Raw genomic sequence first — 21,668 nt, forward strand, 5'->3', positions numbered from 1 at the left:
AAAAATCGGTCAACCTTGGCAACTGATATATGTCTTATGATCGAGTCACAAGACTTTGACTCAAGAAGCTAGCCTTACGTGTTTGACTTGTCAACCTTTTTTTTAGCCAGTCTTATACTGCCTTCACTCGTGAACCCCTCAACTCTCACTTTGTCTCCCGCCTCTACACCCCTCTTACACTAGATAAATAAATTTTCTCTGATTTTTTATTTTTTTTCATGGTTGCCAAACACGCGCTCTAAGTAAAAAATGAATAGGATTGGTTGTAGTTATCTTTTCTCATGTGTAAAAAATAGGAAGTCCTCGGATTCTTGCGATAGGTTACCTTCCTAAGATAATTTTATCTTGAATAAACTCGTGGGAATTACTACGCTTGTATAGTATGCGTGCATTCAATGTACTCTATGGATAGAGGAATACATAAAGTTAAACATAGTAAAATAAGAAATTGAAAGATTCGTTGTAATTGTTTCGTTTGGAAATTTTCTAAAAAGCTAATCATAGGTTCTTCCCTCCGTCGGAACAGTAGGGTTGTTATGCTCATTACTAATCTTGGGTGAAAATCCTACATTCAATAAGGTAGTGGCATGTGGTGCTGAAGTGTTCGGAGACACACATTTCTTCGATAATAGAGTTGGCTATCTCTGTGGCATCGATTGTACAAGTTCGTGAGGTAGAGCTATTAAGTTCTGCACTTTAGCTCCTGTAGGCTTTTGCTCGGATTCTTGCCGTGCTCTGACTTGAGCGGCTGTGGGTTCCCAAGAGGCAAAACTCCGAGTCTACCTAACAAGCTTCTTTCTGGGCGCACGTCGTCATTAAACGAGCTCAGCACCACCAGCCACCCCTCCAAGCTCGAGTCTGGATTTCAGCATCAACACCTACCCATTGGGGTCGTGTCTCAACGTGAAGAGAGGATGACGAATATATCGATGGGTAAAATAAGCCCTTGCTTGCTATCCCCATGAAAATAATCCTAATGGGGTTGTTCAACGTGGGGATGGCATTATGGGTAGCTGTCTCCTACTTGTTGAATTATGCGCACGTAGGAAGCATATGCACAGCGCACTTCTCCTGCATTGAGGGCTCGAGAAGAACTTAACTTCTGAAATGAGTTTTCGGGAAAGCTAGCCATGAACAGCCAAGTAGGAAGTTTTCGGGAACTAAGGTTAGGATCATCCTACCATGCAGAGGCAATGATCTCATCCAGCGAAGCCCAAACTACAATTAATTGGATAGCTAAAATTGGCCAATTGGCCAATTGGCATGATTTGTAGGCCATTGGAGATCCAACATAAGTCCTACCATCCAAATCAACTAGAAGAGTAGCTCAATTTTTGTTAATAAGTTGGCCTCATTGTATTAGAATGATTGACTAAGACTTTAAAAGAAGAGAACTACTACCAAAACGGAAGACTGGGATCAATTATGGGTGCCACTGTCAGGAAAAAGACATTGATGAGAGCTCGAATTCCCAATGATCTAAACAATGAGAGAGCTAGAGATGGGTGCAAGCAACCAAATAAGGGCCTCAATACAACTTCACTATTGATGAGTGAGTTCTACAAGATTTGATGTCAAAAAGCGTTGAAGGTACCCACTGTTCACGTTATCGAGGGGGGGATGCGTACTGCAGGGGGTAAAAATATCATCGCCCTTTATAAAAAGAAAATGAATACGACTTACATGGCCTATTATAGTATGGCATTTGTAGTAGCCCATTTGGACCATTCGATCAGGTGGGCCCACCTTTGAGTTTAGTAATCATTTATCTTAACCACAGGCCGGAATGGATGCCCATTCAGTGTGAGAACAAGTTATATATAAGTCTCGCTTGTTACATTCTACAAGATCTCCCCATTGCACATACATGCCCGTCACCATTGATTCGTGGTACTTTCTACCTAGTCATTCTCATATTGAATAATAGGTAATTATATAAAGATTGAATTTCTTGGATCTAAGAAATGACTTGTTATGTGATGGATGTCTATGATTTTCAATGATTTTCCCTTCTTTTCCATCACTATTTGATTGCGATTAGTGGCCATTGATGTTACTGGTCTATCAAGATTAATTATCATATGTGCCCCACGACTAGGAAAGAAACAAGAGGCGAGACTGGAGTGCGGCTAAAAGTTTATGCTTCTGTTTGGTTACGTTTTTTTGAGTAAAATAGCAGGGAATGTAATTCTCCTAATTACTCGAGAGGTGTTTGGTAGGGATTTAGCAGAAATTGGAATTTTGACCGCCGGTTATGTCGGGCACTTATCGGGTGACGTGGAACCCTCAAAATTCACCGGACGAATTTCTCCAAATCGAAGGAAAAATAGGAGAATTTATCAGGGAAATTCTTTTTCACCGTAATTGTCATAACTTTCTACTTTTGCTTGTAGTTTTTTCCATAATTGTCATATCTTATTACATTTTGTTAGTATTTTTTTCGTAATTTTCAAACTTTATAACCATTTCTAGGTAATTTTTTATTTAAAACTTTATAACTTCTGCTATTTTACTTTTTTTTTTGTAATGATTACTTTTTTTGCTTTTGCTAGCAACATTTGCCCACATGGGCATCTTTGCACAAGGATGGCCACATGCCGAGAAGTGGCATAGGAAAAGTTTGCTAGCAAATTCCTATTAAAAAAAAGAAATGTTATCAACACTACTGTTTTCTTATGAGGGCACTCTCATTTTATTAAAAGTACGGTATGGCCCACACCATAGGATGATCCAAACCGTCCATTAGATGGGCCATAGCCTAAATAGGTTATGCTCCAAAAATCATTTCCATAGGATGATCCTAACCCTCCAATCTGAATGTTAGAGGGTTGATCCTAACCCTCTATAGATCGGAGGGTTAGAATCAACCAATGGAAATAATTTTGGGGCATAACCTATTTAGGCTATGGCCCATCTAATGGACGGTTTGGATAATCCTATGGTGCGGGCCATACCGTACTTTTTATAAAGTGAGGAGTGCCCTCATCAAAAAACAGTAGTGCTGATAACATTCCCCAAAAATATCTTAAAAAATACGGTAAAAAAACTCATGCACATCTCCTACGCCCAACCAAACAACGTCGGGGAGATTTGCTCACAATCTCCCCGTTGACTGATTTCCTTTTGATTTCCCTTTGACTTCTTCTCTAAATCCCCCCAACATCTACCAACATCCAAACAGAGCATTAGGGATTTGCTTGGGACCATTACACGAGGTATTTCGAGGACTGGCTGTTGCATGGGAGAGCAGACACATAGGAGAAATTCAATGAATAAGACAAAAACTGAGGATGTGTGGCTGCTCTCTCATGCAACAGCAGTTCCATGAAATGCCTTATGTGATGGTCCCTAGAAAATCTCAAGAGTATAATATAGAGGGGATTTGCTAGCGTCCATTGCATAAAGGCATTTTGTGGATGGTCTGTTGCATGTGACAGCAGCCACACAGGCTCACTTTTCAGCAGATTTTGCTTCATTCACCATGTGGCTACTGTCACACGCAACAGACCATCCGCGAAATGCCTTCTGCGATGGACGCTAGCAAATCCCGATAGAGAGTAGAGATCCAGCAGACATTTTGGCCTTTATTACTGTAAATTGTATTATTTGGATGCCACCTAAATTGCTTCTTATTCGATAATATTTTTCTAATTTATTCTTATTTACAACTATTACAACAATTATCCGCAAATAGTCATATTTAACTTTACGTCCACTTGCATATAAAATTATATGCAACGAACCTTTAGGCCAAAACCAGTTATTAGACTCAAATTTATGTTTAAATTTTAGACCAATAATCAGTTTTAGACTCAAAATCGGTTCTCAAAATCCAAAACCAACAGGGTCTTAGAGGCACCCAAAGAGGTCCTAAAATACTCATTACATTACTCTTATTGCTCATATAGGATGGAATAAATTCTTAGAATCGGTATGCTTAATAATATTATAACCCGAAAAAAAAGATTATTTAGCAGAATGAGAGCCTGAGTTAAGTGATTTTTCGGAGCATTAAAAGAAAATAAATTACAAATTATTATGTAATTATCCCCGATAGTTTTACGTGATCACGGTTTTATTAGTGGGGAGTCTTTATTTAGACAAGAAATGCTTAAATAAGGGCAATTGGATGTTTAAAATAAGGTTCTCTGGATATCTAGGACAAGAATAAATTAATTATATCCATTATGATTAGGGTTTTTTTTAGTAAAATAAGTGGATTTGGATGATTAGCATTGAGAAATGGAGTGTTCCTTTGAATATTTTACACGCTTGGCATGGTGTATCTTTTTCTGTATTTGTGCATGTCCCATGGTTTGTAACAAGAGAGGCATTCCTCTTCTACTCTTCAAAATCCATTGTCTTGGATTTTATATTGACACTCCTTTTGATAATGGTGATTTTCTCTTTGTTTAGCACTAATTTGATTTGTTGTGGATATAAAAAGCCTCTAACAGCCAATCATAAACGTGTAAAATAAAAGGATTGTGAAGTGAGGTGGACTCGCAGTGGGTCCATGTTAAGCGCCAAATAGAGATTTCAATCGCAAGGTTTAGATGTGCAAAAATCAACAGCTTAAACACATCCTTATGAGGTGGCCAACAATATTAGTAGACACTATTATCATACACATGGCAGTGGGTCCAGGCCATCCATGATCGTTCTCCTCTTATGAAAATGCTGCTCGATCATTCTAAAAGATTTTTCCATGAAAATAAGGGATGCATATATTTTAATCCAACTATTTATCAATCTATAATATACACTTAATGACGTGGAACCAATCAAGGGCCCTTTTTCCGGCTCTTTATGAAAGGGCTCCCTTTCATCCATCATTCTTCTTCTTTCTATTATCATTTGTTTTCTTTCCAAGATTTTTTTATTGAAAAACCTTTTCCATTGAGAAATTTTAACTGATTTGTTTCTACCGTAGATTTTTTACACCCCGTGCTTAACATAGGTGGGGCACACCATTTTACACCTCATGTTTGATAATGGCAGGGCCCCAAACATAGACCCAGCAAACGCGACCTGTGCCCGCGGGTCGACCCGACCCACCCGCAAATTTGCGGGCACGGGTCTCTGAGTTTTAGTGACCGTCAAAAGTGACCCGCGGGTGACCCAACCCGCAAAAAAACAGGTCGGGTCGGGTCAACCCGCGGGTCATTTGGCTTTTCTAAGGGTCGTGATTTTGTCATGCTAATCTAGTTAGATGGCTTTTTTTTCTAATGCAAAGGATGGTGATTTTGTCATGCTAATCTATTTTTTAAGGGTTTGATGCCTGAATAGGTTATGGCTGGCACCATAGAATATAAATAGGTTGTGGCTGGCACCATAGGTTGATCCCAACCCTCTGATCTGAATGTAAGAGGGTTGATAACTTGATCATAACCCTCTATAGATCGGAGGGTTAGGATCAACCTATTGAAATGATTTTTGGGGCACAACCTATTTAGGCTATGGGCCATCTAATGGACGGTTTGGATCATCCCACGGTGCCGGCCATACCGCCCTCATCAAAATCCAGTGATAACATTTCCCAAAATAAACTGTTTGAATTTGCGGGTTGACCCGGCCCACCCGCGGGCCGCGCGGGTCACCTAAATTTTGACCTGCAAAAATGCGGGTCATTTCCTGATCCGACCCGTGTGACCCGCACCCGCATCACCCGCGGGTTGGCCCGGCCCGGCCCACCCGTTTGCCAGGTCTACCCAAACCCATGCATAAGGTGGGGCCCACCATCTCCACCCAAATTCAAGCATAGGATGGGGCCCATCATTTTACACCGTGTTTTGATAGGGCAGTTCTCACCAACTGCACCCAAACCCATGCATCCGGTGGGGCCATCATTTACCTCATGCTTTGATGGAGTGGGTTTCACGATCTCCATCCAAGTCCATGCATACTTGGGGGCCACTATTTTACACCTCATGTTTTGAAGGGGTGGGGCCATTATTTTACACGTAGGAATTCTAGCTGTCTCATAAGAACAAAAAAAATATATAAAGAGTACGACTAGGCAGAAAATCAAAGACGGGATTAATGGCAACAAGTAGTTTTGGGATCCCACAAGAATCAAGACCTTTGAATTTCTAGGACATCATTTGGCTGACCCACATAATATTGCTCTAATCCCCAATGTAAAGCCTTTAAATTACTGCAAAAATTAATAGTTAAGCTTTTCTTGATGTAACCCTAAGGGGCTGTTTGGATACGCAGATTTTAAAATCTTGGCACCTCAAAATTGTAGATGGGAGACGGGAGACGAGAGAAGAAAGAGACCAGCCGTTATTTTTTTATTTCTCGCCCTTCTTTCCGACAGCAAGTGAGCAGGTGGTCGTCACATGATTCGAGGTTTTAGAAATCTAAGGATGCGGGAGAGATTTCTAAAACCTGGATTTTGTTTCTTAAAATCCAAGAAACGCTCTTTTACACCGTTTTCAAACTAAAACCTGGATTCTAAAATCCGCGTATCCAAAAGGCCTCTAGATGAGGCTCACATACTTTCTTAGGAAAGTATACTCCAATGAGAAAGGAACACATCATGACTGTTTAGCATTTTATCATTTTCTTTGTTTTGTCAAGTATGTAATGGCACTCAAAAGAGGTTGAAGTTTATAACAAGGTTTATTTTTTTGCTTAACTCTTGGATGGACTAATTGGCCTTCAGTATTTGGAACAACTTGATCTCTTATTGCTATTTTATATGAAAACAATTGGACACCTAGGGTTGTCAAGTGGACCTATATAGTCCAAGGGACCAAAGGGTCCATGCTTAATTTAATATGATTTGAGCACAATTTATGGATCCTCACGATTCATTAGTCCTAAAGTCCAAAATCGTGTCAAATCTAACTAAGATCAAAGTGTCCCATTCTCCTAGACTCCTACATCTAATTGGAGGCTGCTAGTGAACAAAAATGCCCTTCATATTTCAAATGAAAGTGTTTACAAGGGATGGGTTTTGCTAACGAGTGTCCTAAGGGCACCTGTTAAGGTGCTTTGGAAACTTAAATTTACACATGTTTTCAGACCTCTTTATTAAAACAAGAGTAAAAGTTTGAAAATATGCGTAAAATGATTGCAAAATTAAGTTCCAAAAGCACCTTAACGGGTGCCCTCAGGCCCTCATTAGCAACACCCTTAATGAAAAAAAGGGTTCCTGAGGTGGCCTAGCGGTGGCTTATATGAGGTGGCGCTCATAAAACATAGGGGCCCCCCTTTGTTTGGATGATCGAAAGCATTCATTTGATAAGCTGTTACATAGATAGTGTGTGCTCAAAAAATCAATTTCATAGGATCATCCTAACCGTTCCATTTGTGGAGGTTAAAATGGATGGGTATATCAAATGAATGCTTTGGATCATCCAAACAAAGTGTGCGGTGGCCTATGTTTTGTGAGCGCCATCTCATATAAGTCATATAAGCTACCGCCACCGCCACCTAGGAACTGTTTACTCAAATATGTTATGTCAGATCGAGATCGTTGATCTTGTAAAGATTAGTTTCTTTCTTGCCCGGACAATCCATTCACACTAAAATGTAAGGAATATGTTATTTTCGAAAGGGTATCTCAGTCAGACTAATAAAAAATCCAAAACACGTTTTCTTTTGGCGAGACTCCCGACCATCGATCTGCTCACCGGGGAACTTTTAACGGAGCCGATCACAAATCCCCAAAATCCAGAAATTCCAAATTTTCTACAATAAAATATCCTATTTTCTTTTATAATTTAATATATTTCCAGCTTTCAGAGAAAGTGGCGGTTCGCTTTACATCAACGTGGTCTTCTCTCACCCGCCATTTCCCCTCCCAAACAAGGAAACAAATGGAGATCGCCACGTCTCTCATGTCTCTTCCATTTTCCTCATTTAGGGCATCAGAAACCCTAATATCCCATTCTCATCCTCTTCTTCTAGAACCTTCTCGCCCGAGATCCACCGGCGGGCGTCAGTTCCGGCCGGGATGTCACTTCCCGACGTGAATACGCCGAGGAACTTGTTACTGGCGAAGAGAGAAAAGAGCAAAGTAGGTTGGTGATTTTTGCACCTTTTTTTATTTCTCTCTTGTAGATCTTAGGGTTAGGATAAGGTTTTTGTGTTTCTTTCTTTGCTTTCGTGACAGAAACTAGATAATTGATTTTTCTTTTGTAATTACTGTTTGTGATTTTTGCACCTTTTCCGATTTCTCTCTTGCAGAACCTAGGGTTAGGGTAGGGTTCTGTGCTGGAATTTAGGTTTCTTTCTTTTCTTTGGTTAGGGTAGGGTTTTGTGCTGCAATTTAGGTTTGCTTCTTGTCTTTTGTAATTACTATTACTGATTTTTGCACCTTTTCCGACTTCTTTCTCTCAGATCCTAGGGTTAGGGTAGGGTTTCTGTGTTTCGATTTAGGTTTATTTCTTTGCTTTCGTGGCAGAAACTGGAGAATTGATTTTATTTTCTACTATTCATACCTTTTCCTACTTCTCTCTCGCAGATCCTAGGGTTAGGGTAGGGTTTCTGTGCTGCATTTTATGTTTCTTCGGTTGCTTTTGTGACAAACTAGAGAATTGATTTTCTTTTGTAATTACTGTTTCTGATTTTTGCACCTTTTCCGATTTCTCTCTTGCAGAACCTAGGGTTAGGGTAGGGTTCTGTGCTGGAATTTAGGTTTCTTTCTTTTCTTTGGTCAGGGCAGGGTTTTGTGCTGCAATTTAGGTTTGCTTCTTTTGTTTTGTAATTATCTTTCTCTCAGATCCCAGGGTTAGGGTAGGGTTTCTGTGTTTCAATTTAGGTTTATTTCTTTGCTTTCGTGGCAGAAACTGGAGAATTGATTTTCTTTTGTAATTACTATTCATACCTTTTCCGACTTCTCTCTCGCAGATCCTAGGGTTAGGGTAGGGTTTCTGTGCTGCATTTTATGTTTCTTCAGTTGTTTTTGTGACAGAAACTGGAGAATTGATTTTCTTTTGTAATTACTATCAGTGATTTTTGAACCTTTTCCCACTTCTCTATACTAGATCTTAGGTTTATGGTTTCTGTGCTGCAATTTAGGTTTCTTTCTTTGCTTTCGTGACAGAAACTGGAGCGTTGATATTTTTTTTTGTAATTACTATTAGTGATTTTTGCACCTTTTCCGACCCCCCCCCCCCTCTCTCTCTCTGATCCTAAGGTTAGGGTAGGGTTTTTGTGCTGCAATTTAGGTTCCTTTCTTTGCTTTCGCGACTAAAACTGGTGAATTGATATTCTTTTGTAATTACTATTGTTCTTATTATTATTTTTAGAGGAGAGTGATGAAGATCTGTTCATGGTTCCGGATATGGAAGCTCTTCCGAGCGATTCGGCAAAGGCCACGGAGATTCAGCAGAGTAATAGCAGCAGCAGCATTGCTGGGAAACGTCGGAGAGGACGTAATCCAGTTGATAGGGAATACAAAAGGCTGAAGAGGTATTTCTCTATCTTTACCCACCTCTTTGTCTATTTTTCTTCCTCTCATTCTTTCTCTTTCTCTTGTTGGTTTCAAATGATTTTTGAAGACAAGGCAGTATTTAAGTAGTTTCTAATAGGAACCTTTCTATCCAAGCAAGATGAAAATTGTGGACAGAAATAAAATTTTAAGGTGGCGGAAATGGAGGAAATTATATTTTGGAGGAAGTGGAAGTTCTGTGGAGAGTTTTTTAAGTTTTTTGAATTGTTGGTTTCTATTTTGGGATTTATACTACAATACGCACTCTAGTAAGTTGGAGAGTTCCAGAGTTTCTATTATTGAGTCGTTTTAGCAGATAAGGATATTCGATATTTAATCTCTTATTGATTTATTATTAGAAGTAAGAGTTCTAAGAGAATATGGAAGGTCAGATTTGTAGTGATTTTTTTTTATTCCTAGTTTTTTTTTTGGCTCTAGTTGAATCAATTTCAATTGGTGTTCATTATGATATTCTTTATCATTTTTTTTGAATGGCAATGAGATGATTAGAATTTATTAAAAGAGTAAAAGGCTACTAGCAAACAAAAAGACCTCAACTGAGATGCTCGAAGCTGCCGAGAACAACTATAAAAGAACTTATAGTGTCCTAACAAACTGGAAGTGACAATGCATTATATTAGCCTCTCATTGCACACTACTGTGAGCTAACTCATTAGAGTCTTATTTGCCAATCAACAAATGTGATCAAATGACAGTTTTTTCCCATTGGTATGGGCAAGAACTGCCTCCATTGTTGGTCTCTACAAGTGACTGGGGAATAGCCTCCTCCGTCCTTTTTTTTTTTTGATTTATCGCCATCCATCCATAACTTTTCGTTGTCCAGATTGTCGACATTCCCACTTTTAAGGCAATCTTTAGCAAGGAAGCAGGATTCTTCCCTGAGAGCCTTCGATTCCCGTTTCGATTCCCGCTCTGGCAACCTTGAGCAGGATTCTTCCCTGGGAGCCTTCGATTCCCGCTTTCGATTCCCGCTCTGGCAAACCTTGATCTTTAGGCTCTAAACTATTCTGGTTAAAATTACACGGAGGAGTTTTTGGACGCATTCTCGATGTACTTCAAAGTTATTTGTTGTGTGAATGTTGACTTTGTTAGCAACAAGTCCATGGTAACATCAGGTGATGGCTTTGGGACCATGAGACGGGCTGATGGAATTTATTGCCCATCCATGGAACTTAGAAATTAGAATGTTGATATGGGTGCTAGATTGAACTTGGTAACCCCTTGACTTTACATGATTGAAGAAGCATATAGAATTTGTATGCAGTTTTCACACTTTGGATGTTCTTTTTTTTCTTTTGAAAATTGAGAAATATATTCATACTAGTAAAATTTACAATGGGGACCAGTAGTCCCACCAGATTACATAGTATGAATTGCCTAGGAGCATTCCCCTTGACCTAAAAGAAAAGCCCATTACGCCTCATACTACTCCTTACATTACCCAATAGCCTCCATTGTGACAAATCCAACAAAAAATGCCATATTGGATGTTCTTATAACATGTGAGATGCATGTTCTTGGAACCGTTTATTCAAAAACTTCCAAATCAGTCATCGATTTGACCAAGTTGTCTTGGTTTTGGTGTCCCAAATCAATCAAAATCTTCTATTGACTTTCCCAAGTTAATGAAAACTTGGCAGCGTCAATCATTGACTCGGCTGTGTTGACTTGATTTTGCCTTGGCGAAGTCTTGTCCGAGTATAATTTTTTAAACATTGCTTAGGATCGTGTGGTTGGTGGAAGCTGGTACAAACACGTGCACATAGTTTTTCTTGGAAATATGAACAAATCATGTGCGGATGTGCCTATATTGTATACGTTGCATAGCCATGTACTCAATTATGTTCTTACGAGATTTAGGGGTGTTACGATGAACTTGTATCAAACATGGATCTATATGCAATGAGAACGATGAATTTGGAAGAGGCCTTAACAAATTAATCTATGAGTTGGGTGTGCAGAAAGCTTACAACGATGTTGATTTGGCTTACTATTATGTTGATTGGGTATTGTTTGGTTTTGCGATGGTTTTCATATGCTCAAGCCCGGGGTGGAGAAGATTTTTATAGCATTTTTTGTTAGCATAGTTAGCTATTTGATGAGTAGCTCTTTGAAAGGTTCTTCTAGGGCTCTATATGTTTGAGACAAGATGGCATCCTACTCGAGCTTCTGAGTAAATTAGTGGCAAACGGTTGTTGTTGGGCCTCATTGAAGTATAAAGGGTGGATGTTCTTGAGTTGCAGATTTTAACATGCTATTTTCTAATTGCGCACTATTATCTGTAGGGCTTCAAAAAGAAAAAAGAATCACACCTCAAGCCTCAAGGCCTTAATTTGCTGCATTGATGCAAGTCTTTCGCTAGAGGTCGATTGCCATGGGGTTAAATTTTTGGAGGCTTTAGTTCAAAGAGATTTTCTTTTTGGGAGTGTACATGGGCATCTCTCCATGAATGGTACTTGAGTTTGGGCATCTCTCCATAAATGGTTGATGTGTATAGGCCCAATAAGTTGCGTATTTGCCCACTAGTACTTTTTAGGATTTTTATTTTCATGTCATGTAGTTTCTAGGATTTTTATTTTCATGTTTTAGTTTTTAGAGATTTTATTTTTCATGTTATTTTAATTCCCTATATGGATGCAAGGAACACCGACATAGCGTGTGACCATGGACATGAATAAGACTACGAGCTCTAGGCTCTGATACCACTTTGATGTGGGCAAGGGAAGAGAAATATCATAGAGAGGAGAAAAGAGAAGAACAAGGGGAAGAGATTTGAAGAAAGAAGAGGAACGACAAGAAATTAGAGGGGAGAAATAACAGAAGAAAAATAAGAGAAGAAGACAAAGGGAAGAAGAAGAGGGATAAGGGGAGAATCTCTGTTCTCAATTCATTCATTCATTATCCAAATCTCTAAATCCTAATACATGAGGCCTATATATAGGGAATTAAAATAACATGGAAATAAAATAACATGGAAAATAAAATTCCTAAAAACTCAAACATGGAAATAAAAATCCTAGAAAATAAATGACATGAAAATAAAAATCCTAAAAAGTATTAGTGGGCAAATACGCCACTTATTTGGCCTACAATATTTTACATTTAGCACGGCCGAGATCTTATATGAGTTACCACGAGTGACCATTTACAGTCTATGATTGACCTCAGTCGGATTGCCACTTTTTCAGTCCGTCGCACTTACCCTGATGTACCACTTCTGATGGCCTATATTAGATGTGACTTCGACGACCTTCTACTCCTACTGCGAGAGTGGGTCATTTACATATTTGATCCAGGCGGACTAGAACTCGAAGTGAGTTCTTTTCAACAAGGGGAGAATGATGCGTATTGTAGGCCTAATAAGTGGCGTATTTGCCCACTAGTACTTTTTAGGATTTTTATTTTCATGTCATTTTGTTTCTAGCATTTTTATTTCCATGTTTTAGTATTTTAGGGATTTTATTTTCAGTGTTATTTTATTTCCATGTTATTTTAATTCCCTATATATAGGCCTCATATATTAGGATTTAGAGATTTGGATGATGAATGAATAAATTGAGAACAAATATTTTCCCCTTATCCCTCTTCTTCTTCCCTTTGTCTTCTTCTCTTATTTTTCTTCTGTTATCTCTCCCCTCTAATTTCTTGTCGTCTCTCTTCTTTCTTCTAATCTCTTCCCCTTGTTCTTCTCTTTTCTCCTCTCTATGATATTTCTCTTCCCTTGCCCACATCAATGGTACTTGAGTCTTCCTTTGTGAATGATAAGCCCTTTAGAGCTGTTTGGGACACGATGAACGGTTCAAAAAATTACCCCCTTTAGAAGGGAATTCATCACTTTTTTGTGATAGAAGTGGGCTAACTAAGTTGATTTTTGTTTGTTGGTTTGTGTATGTCCTTGTTCCAATGCCCAGATAGTGTGGCTGACCATCTTGATCAACTTTAGAAAGAGTTCTTGGTGCAAGCTAGGATCTGATGCCAAATTGATGTGAATCTGATTGATAGCAAATGTATGTAAACCTAGGGTTCGCGGATCATTTGTGGAAACTTAGGCGTATAAGAAATTGTTTCTAATTCAAATTAATAGTAACTTACATTCCAAAATCAAAGTAAACAACACATAATAATCAAAGCATTTAGAATTTTTATAAAAATTCAAGGCTTTTTTTTTATAGAAGTAATAAAGATTCAAGGCTTTAAAATTAATTCATCGATAGGATTTAACTCATCCAAGTAAAAGTTCCAACAACAGGTTCTAATCAAAAGGAAATCAACTAACTAAGCAAGGAAATCCGATCTCAATAACAATCAATCAAACAAATTAGATCTACTAACTACAACCCAAAAGGAGTCTAGAAGGATATAAGGCTAATGGGGTTGATAGGTTCAAGATATGAAACGGTGGAAATAAGACGGGAAAGATTAGGGTTAAGGTTGATGGGAAAAGTCAGGGAAGATATAGGTAGGCTAACAAGAAGAAATTATGGATGCTTACCTGGGATGGCATATGGAGCCTCGGGCGTCGTCATACTGTAGGTGGCCTCTAAATGGGGGAAGAGGGATAGTTAGAGTATAGAGGTAAGTAGTTGATCTCAAGGCAGATAAAAGAATAGGGAATCAAGAATAAGAGAGATCAATATAAAGAAAGAGATCAAAATCAAGAAAAGAGGAAAGATATGAGGTAGAGAGGGGAGCCGTTTATGAACCTAGGGGAGGGGACAACGTCTGTGAACCCAAACGAGGGGGAACAATTTATTAGCCCAACCAAGAAGGGGATGAAAACAAAAGGAAAGAGAAATAGAGAGGTGAAAACAAATATGTGACTGTAAAGAATGAGACAGAAGAAAGAGAGGAAGTGGAAGGGAAGATTGTAAGAAGGGAGAAAGATGGTGAGGTGAATTTGTGGAGAAGGAGAAAGAGTGGAGGGAAGGTCGACCAAGGGTAGGGGGTTTGTCTTTCACATTTTTCTAGAGTAGGGTTTTGGTTGGTTTATGGGTATACATTGAAGCAGTGGCCCCTATACTTGATCCATAGGTTAAAATAAAATGCATTAAAATGGCTTTAAGTGGATTTTAGAGGTTTGGCCAATAGAAATAAGAAATAAGTGGGTCAGGGCTAAAAAATAATAAAGATTAGTTTTATAAAGGATAACTAGGCCATGGGAAAGCAGTAAGGTGGGCCATAGGCCGAGGTGAATATCCCCTACATCCTGGCTAAATAAAATGCTAATAAATCAAAATAAGTACTACTTAAAAGAGAAATCAAATATAAATCAAATAATATAAATGAGAAATCAAATATGCCCAATAGTCCAATAAAAAAAACTAAATCTAACGGCTAGGATGATGGTTGTATACCATCAGTTCTTATGGGGGGTGCTTAGACAAACATAAGTGTCATTTTATGTGTTTGAAGGGATGTGTCAAAGAAGGTTGGTAGCTTAGGAATCCTCATAAAGGGGGTTTGGGTGGGTGGTGGGGTTGTTGTAGGGAAGATGGTTATGGTAATTTGTGCACGTGGTATGGCCATGGACTTCACTAGGAGAAGTATGATGTTTTTGGCAATGGGTGGGAACCAAGGCTAGAGCTCGGGGGGTTGGTGCAAACCCGAAGGTCCACGAATGATTCTCGGATAACCTTTTGGAGATCAATGGTTTCCTATCTAACGAGCCCAAGATCATGCAATATGGGCTTGATTTGAGGAAGTTGTGCATGATTTACTAGCGTAGTACATTTTTATGACCAGGTTTCTATTCTAGGGTTGTTTTGTCACAATAAAACCAATTTAGAGTTTCTAAAAATAATATGTAGTCATGGCCAGATCACATCAGTTCTGGACGAACCACAATTAACGGCATCAAAAGTTTTCCTTTAACAAGGGGGTTGGGTATACGATTGGTGTGAGCAGTAGGTTTAGGTTATGGAAGGATCTATGTTGTGGGGTTGCTATATTGTGTTTGGAATTAGAGCCCATGGGTTGCTTTTGTCTAAGAATGCACAATATTTGTGTGTTCTGAATGACAAGTGAAATACAAGGTGACAATCCAAGAGGGGGGGTGAATTGGCTAATTAAAAATTTGGGGCTTAATTAAGTGGATTATTAAAATCAATTTACCCATTAAGCCTTAACAAGTCTAACCCTTTATCAATCAATAAATATAATGTAGGATAGGGGTTAGATATGACTTTATGCTTATATACTCTAACTCTTGTTCAATGAAACATAAACACAAGTAGAGGGTGGAGATTACCAACCACCAGAGTGCAAAGAGAAGGAGATAATAAAGCATCCACAAGGCACAAGTTTTATAGTGGTTCGGTCACAACTTGACCTACTTCACTCTTCCAAGTTTTCCTCCTTGGGATCTCCACTAAACCAATAAGATTATTCAACGGGCGAATCTCAAAGCCGTACACCAACTTCTCCTTTAAAGGGATCACACCCTTTTCACACAAAGCTTTGCGAGGGCGCCTCCCTCTTACAATGATTCACCTTTCTTAGCGGACCGAATCGGAGACCCTCACAAACAAATGAAGAAATAAAAATGAAAACTCTCTTTGCCTCTTAGATAGGCTGATTACAACTTTGAAAGCTCACAAACACTCTAAGGAAGATAAAATGTAAAGCCTATGGAGTACCTCTTGATAGAATGTACAAATACAGTTCTAAGAGGTTTTAACCTTTTATATAAAAGTTTAGATTCAAGAAGATAGCATTTAATCTGGCCAAAAGGTTGTTTAGAAATGTTTGGATAGTGTATATATAGCCCACTAGGAAATATGACCGTTTGGGGGTAAAATTGTAAAATACAGCGTTGAGAAAGTCAACTTGCGCAAGCCCCAACGGATCTATTTCTATGTCGCGGCGGTCGACCGAGGCACAACGGTCGCCCGCCCTTATTGGGCTCTTAATTTGAATTTCAAAATTCATACCGGAGCGGTCAACCAGCCCTAGGGCGGTCGCCCGACGAGGGCTACCTGGTTGAAATAAATTTTTGGCTCACTATGGCGGTCGACCTCCAACCCCAACCTGGATGTTTTCTAGATTTCCAGAAAACATCCGCCGTCGCCCGGCTTACCCTGGTTGACCGGCTCAATAAATTTCGAGATGCCCTGGACTTCCAGGTAGCATCCTGCTGTCATCCGGCATAGCCCGGTCGACTGGCCCTGAGTAAAATTCCATTTTTAACTTTTAAAATCCAGGGGCTTTGGTCTTTTGGGCTTAAGTCTTAGGTTTTCAAACACATTTTTGGTTTGTGTATGGTTTCCAAAGATGTAAAAAGTTTAGTGTGTAAACCATTTGAAAACCTTTTCGAAAGTGCATTTAAACATAAAATCAAGAGGACTCCAAATATATTCTAAAAGTAAGAACCTTGGGTCTTCTTGGAATGTCTTTGCTCTTTGCACTTCCTTGGACTTTTTCAGCTTGAATGAACAGCTTGAACTTTGTCTTGGCTCTTGTGACTTGTCCTCCAATCTTCAATGCATGTTGAGGTACATGAGGTGTCACTACGGCATGTTCAACTCCAAGCTCCTTGACACCTGCTGGGGAACTTCTGGGATCTTCATGTTGAGCTCCTTGACTTGATCATCTCCAAATGGTGATGACTCCAATGTAGGTGCAAGCTCTTTGTTCCTTACTTTCTTGATCCACAAGCTATGTGTTGAGTTTGAGTTGTGTAATGACGGCTATGACATGAAATTCCTGTATATGACACAACACCTCAAGGCAACACATTAGTCCATAAAAGCTAATCAATTTAGTTTGCTAGCATCAAAACAAGAAGGTAAGATGAATGATTAACCCATGGGAACCCTTGGGCTTACATTCTCCCCCTTTTTGAAGATGGCAAACAAATTGATTAGGGAGGAAGGAGATGTTAACCAATAGATGAGTATGCATGATATGATATACACAATAGAGCATAGCTCTCCCTTACTATATGCACAAATATAATTAATGACTACAAAGGATATGGTGCATATACAAATGGACTACCTAATCAATTCCCAAACTTCTCCCCCTTTTGGCAACAACAAAAAGGTAGGTATCAACAAGTGAAAGTTCAAGTGAGGTGTCAAGATGAATAATAGCTTGTCTAAGCTATGTGCATTGTATATGATATACCATTCAAGCTCTATGAATGCTTATCAAAGAGAAAATAAAAGTGAAATCCATGATAAGCCCTTTTATTTATTTTTTGATCGAATGATTCGCAAGTTAAGCATAAGAATAGGGGCAATAGACCTTGTGAGCACATCACAATGATCTATAGAAGTATGAAGATGTAACCATTTGGCTCTCCCCCTATGAATTTGACATTGGCCCTAGGTGAAATCTAAGGGCATGACATGGCAGAATGATCTGAATACTTGGGCTTCATTTGCAACTTTTTGAAGTAGATAAGTATCTACCTGAGCAAGAATATGCTCAGATCTATACCTTAACCTTTCAAGTTCACAAGTTGCATTATGTAGGGGTTTTCTTGACATAGGGCATACAAGTCTCTTCATCATCATGAACATGCTTAGAACTATAAAATAACTTTTGAGTTTAAGTTGTTTGGGCCTAGATAGGTATATATTTGCAAGTGAAAGCTCCCCCTGACTATGTGCATCTAGTCTAACTGTAATAGTTCAAGGCACATAGGTCCATGATTTAAATTACCTTAATCATTCTAATTTTTGCTCCATTCATTTGAGAAGTACAATTTGAATTAGAATGGATGATTATTAGACATAGGATTATAAAGTTGAGGCAAGTACAGTCTAATAACCACATTGATATCAAAATAATGAACAAGAAGGGAATACACATCCATGGCAACCAAAAGATCATGTGTGTGTGTGTGTGTGTATATATATATATATATATATATATATATATATATATATATATATATATATATATATATATATATATATAAACCTCCATATACATGAGCCAATAGATGGAAGAGACACACCTCTTCTCATCATGTCAAAAACATCATCAGAGATACATGAGTGGGTGTGAAAGACATGACACCGCCACAATAGATACAGTCATACAATCTCTGAGACATGAACCAAAATAAAACATAAAAAGCCCCTTATTGGGGACAGAACATCCATTATCGACCATAAAATCCACACTGGGCATCTAAACAACAATATCCACAAGCCCATCTAACGCATCATGCACAATAGTCATAGAAGCCCATACTGGGCATGTACATACCAAAATAAAAGCCCACATCGGGCATAACCATCATCCATGAGAGAATAACAATATAGTCCAAGAGCCCATACTAGGGCAAGAAAAAGCTAAACCAAAATAAGATAATTAGCAGTAAAATGTGATCGATTGTGTCTGCTGCAAAGAAGGTGCTGGCCATCGATCAGTCTTGAGGTGGAGGTTGGTGCTCCTCACGAGGTGAAGTCCTGGAGGATTAGTATCTCGTGGCCTGACTCCTCTGATAAGCTTGCATCATTTCCCTATGCTGCATTGCCATAATCTCCATAAGTCTCTCATGATCAGAGGCTCTCTGACTCTCTGCAGTTGTAAAGGCAGTAGGGAGGGAATCAAACCAGTGATAGGGGGCTGACGCTGCTGAGCCTGTGCCTGCTTATGTACTCTACTCTGCTCCTGCATTAGTACCACTCGCTCAGCCTCATCCACAACCTCTTCTATGTCATCTTGTGTAACCCCACTAGGACCACCTACTCCTGGTATAGAAATTCTCATAAGGGTAATGGTGGAGTGGTTGAGTGGAGGATCAGGATTTGTTGAGAAGGCTTTTTCCAGATTGATCTTATGGAGCCTAGTAATTTGCATCCCATAAGGTAGGCCACCCTGTCCTCTCTTGACTGCCTCATCTATATAATCCAACATGATGAAGCCTAAATGTAATTGGATCTTTTTCATAATGCAATGGGTTATGAAGGCTTCAAAGGGCTTCACTGCATCAAAATTTTCTGCTCCAAGGGTGATATTGTATGCCACAATTTTATGAATTACCCTAGCCGCACTAACCTTGATGTTTAACTTATCCTTTGGAGGAGCAACAGCTAATGTCCCATATACCTCCTCTTGGAAAGTGATTTTCTATTTCATCTTTCCCCCCAAAGAAAATCCTTTTCTCTGCATTAGGTATATCAAGCCAAGCACAAAAGTTCTTCAAATTTAACCCAAATTTGTCTCCTTGAAGATGGGTATTCATTACTACTCCTTTATAGGAAATATCCAAATTGGCATAAAAATACCCAACTATCTCAAGATAGACTGGGGCGCTATAGACTAGGAAGAAGGACCAACCTTGGAATTCAAAAAGTGATAGAAGATCAAATTTGTTAAAATCTTGAAAAATAACTTTTCGCCCTGAGATGAAAATTCGTTCTATGAAGGCCTTGTAACGCTCCTTGGCTTGTTTGTTGAAGAACTGTGTAGTGGGGAACACCTCTTCTTCCGGTTCCGTTCTTGCTCGCTTCCCTTTTTGAGCTAAGGTTTTCCTTGACATTTTAGTTTCTAGGGTTTTGAGAGAAAAGTGAAGAATTAAAGTGAGAATCAAGGAGGTTTTGAGAAAGATGATGAGCATGGATGAAAATGATGGGAACAAGTAGAAAATGAATGATTTGTGGGAGAAAATGGCGAGAGAAAAAGAGAAGAAATGGAAGATTATATGAATGAAAACAAAGAAGATGAGAAAATGAGAAATAGAGGAATGATGGATCAAAACTCACTTGAATGCCTTAATCTTGATTATCTTCCACCGAAAATGGCTTGGGAGCAAAGAGGGAAGAAAACCCTAGGAGAAGAAATGAGTGGCGGAAGTTAGAAATGACTCGCAGTCGCCCTTTAAAACGCAGTTTGCGACCGCCGCGGTCGACCGGGCTATTGCGGTCGCCCGCCGCGACCCACATTTCCCTTTCTATTTTTCATTTTGCGGCCAATCGCGGTCGACTGGGTTCACGCGGTCGTCCGCCGCGTTTAACTTGTTTTGATTTTATTTTTGTTCAGGTTGCCTTCCGCGGTCGCCCTCCGAGGCTCAGTCGACCGCCACACCCCAAATTTCAATTTCTTGATATTTTTCAAGGGATTTTGTGGAAAAATCGATTTTCTCCTATTTTTCTCGCCTTTATGAGATTATAATGGACATGTAAACTTGATCCCTAGGCTATGTGAAGACATCTAAAAATTCATTTCTATTTTTCTAACATTTAAGCTCAAAATGATGATTGGACATATGTTTACAATGAAGTTCTTTGTGGATGTGTGTTTGATGAATTTTGCTAGATACAAAATGTAACACTTGTTTGATCTATGTTCTAGCAATATTTGACATGTTAGCTCATCTAATTTATGGATGCTAAGTGCACATGTTAGTGTTTTTGCACTTAGATGGATTTTATTAAAAGATTTTCAATAAAGCGCAACATATAGTCTAAAGAGGTAATTTCTTGTTTTCTTTATAGACTATATGTGATCATGAAGCTTAATAAGCAAAGATACATTCTATTAAAAACATGACTAATGTTATGTATCTATGCTTAATTATAAAATGATATATCATTAAAGCACAACCCCATTATATTTGCATTTTTAATAAATAACTTTGATAGGAAATTTTGGAACCCAAATCACTTTGGTTCCAACCAAGTTTGTGTGTGGAAGTGTATCTTTTCTTATCTACACAAACTTGTTTGATTTTACAAATCTAAGCTTTCACCTAGATCTGTGATGCCCTAATCTACCACAATATGTACATGAATAAGCATGAATAGATGAAGAGCAACTAGAACCACAAGAATACATATTTGAACATATATGTTTGTCTTTTTCTTCTTGTAATCTTTGGTTCTTTAATGAAAGTTCTTCATTTACAAATTTTATCTCATTCAATTGATTTTCAAAATATTCCTTTTGATGAGATGAATTAGCATTTAATTGTTCTTCATTTACACAAACATTTTTATATTTTTCATTTAAATCTTTGTTTGTGGTTTCAAGGCTTTATTTTTCTTTTCCAAGGATACTGCACTTTTTAATTAAGTCATCATTCTTATTTATCAAGATTTTGCTCAAATGACTTAATTTTTCATTTTTTGTCAAACATTCATTAACTTCCGATTTCAAATTTTCATTTTGTTCTTCCAAGTTGGAAATTGAATGTTTGAAAGAATTTTTCTTTACAAAAGATTTTTGTAGTCTCTTTTTGTTCAATAAC

At 38.5% G+C, this 21,668-nt stretch overlaps 1 protein-coding gene across 2 annotated transcripts in view; it reads left to right on the forward strand.

Annotated features, from left to right (window-relative positions):
• Positions 1-7,802: 7,802 nt before the first annotated feature.
• HYH (HY5-homolog) overlaps positions 7,803-21,668 on the forward strand; it is a 43,572-nt gene continuing 29,706 nt past the window's right edge. The window contains exons 1-2 of one of the 2 annotated variants that reach the window (XM_077363118.1): positions 7,803-8,033; positions 9,264-9,426. In XM_077363118.1, coding sequence (XP_077219233.1) covers positions 7,967-8,033; positions 9,264-9,426 — 230 coding nt within the window. In that variant the 5' untranslated portion in view covers positions 7,803-7,966. The remainder of the gene's footprint in view (positions 8,034-9,263; positions 9,427-21,668) is intronic. The other variant, XM_077363119.1, reaches the window with a different exon arrangement.

This window comes from Tasmannia lanceolata, unplaced genomic scaffold (assembly GCF_043159265.1).
Source record: "Tasmannia lanceolata isolate RefF3 unplaced genomic scaffold, GAP_Taslan_0.1 ptg000019l, whole genome shotgun sequence".
NCBI classification, from domain to species: domain Eukaryota; kingdom Viridiplantae; phylum Streptophyta; class Magnoliopsida; order Canellales; family Winteraceae; genus Tasmannia; species Tasmannia lanceolata.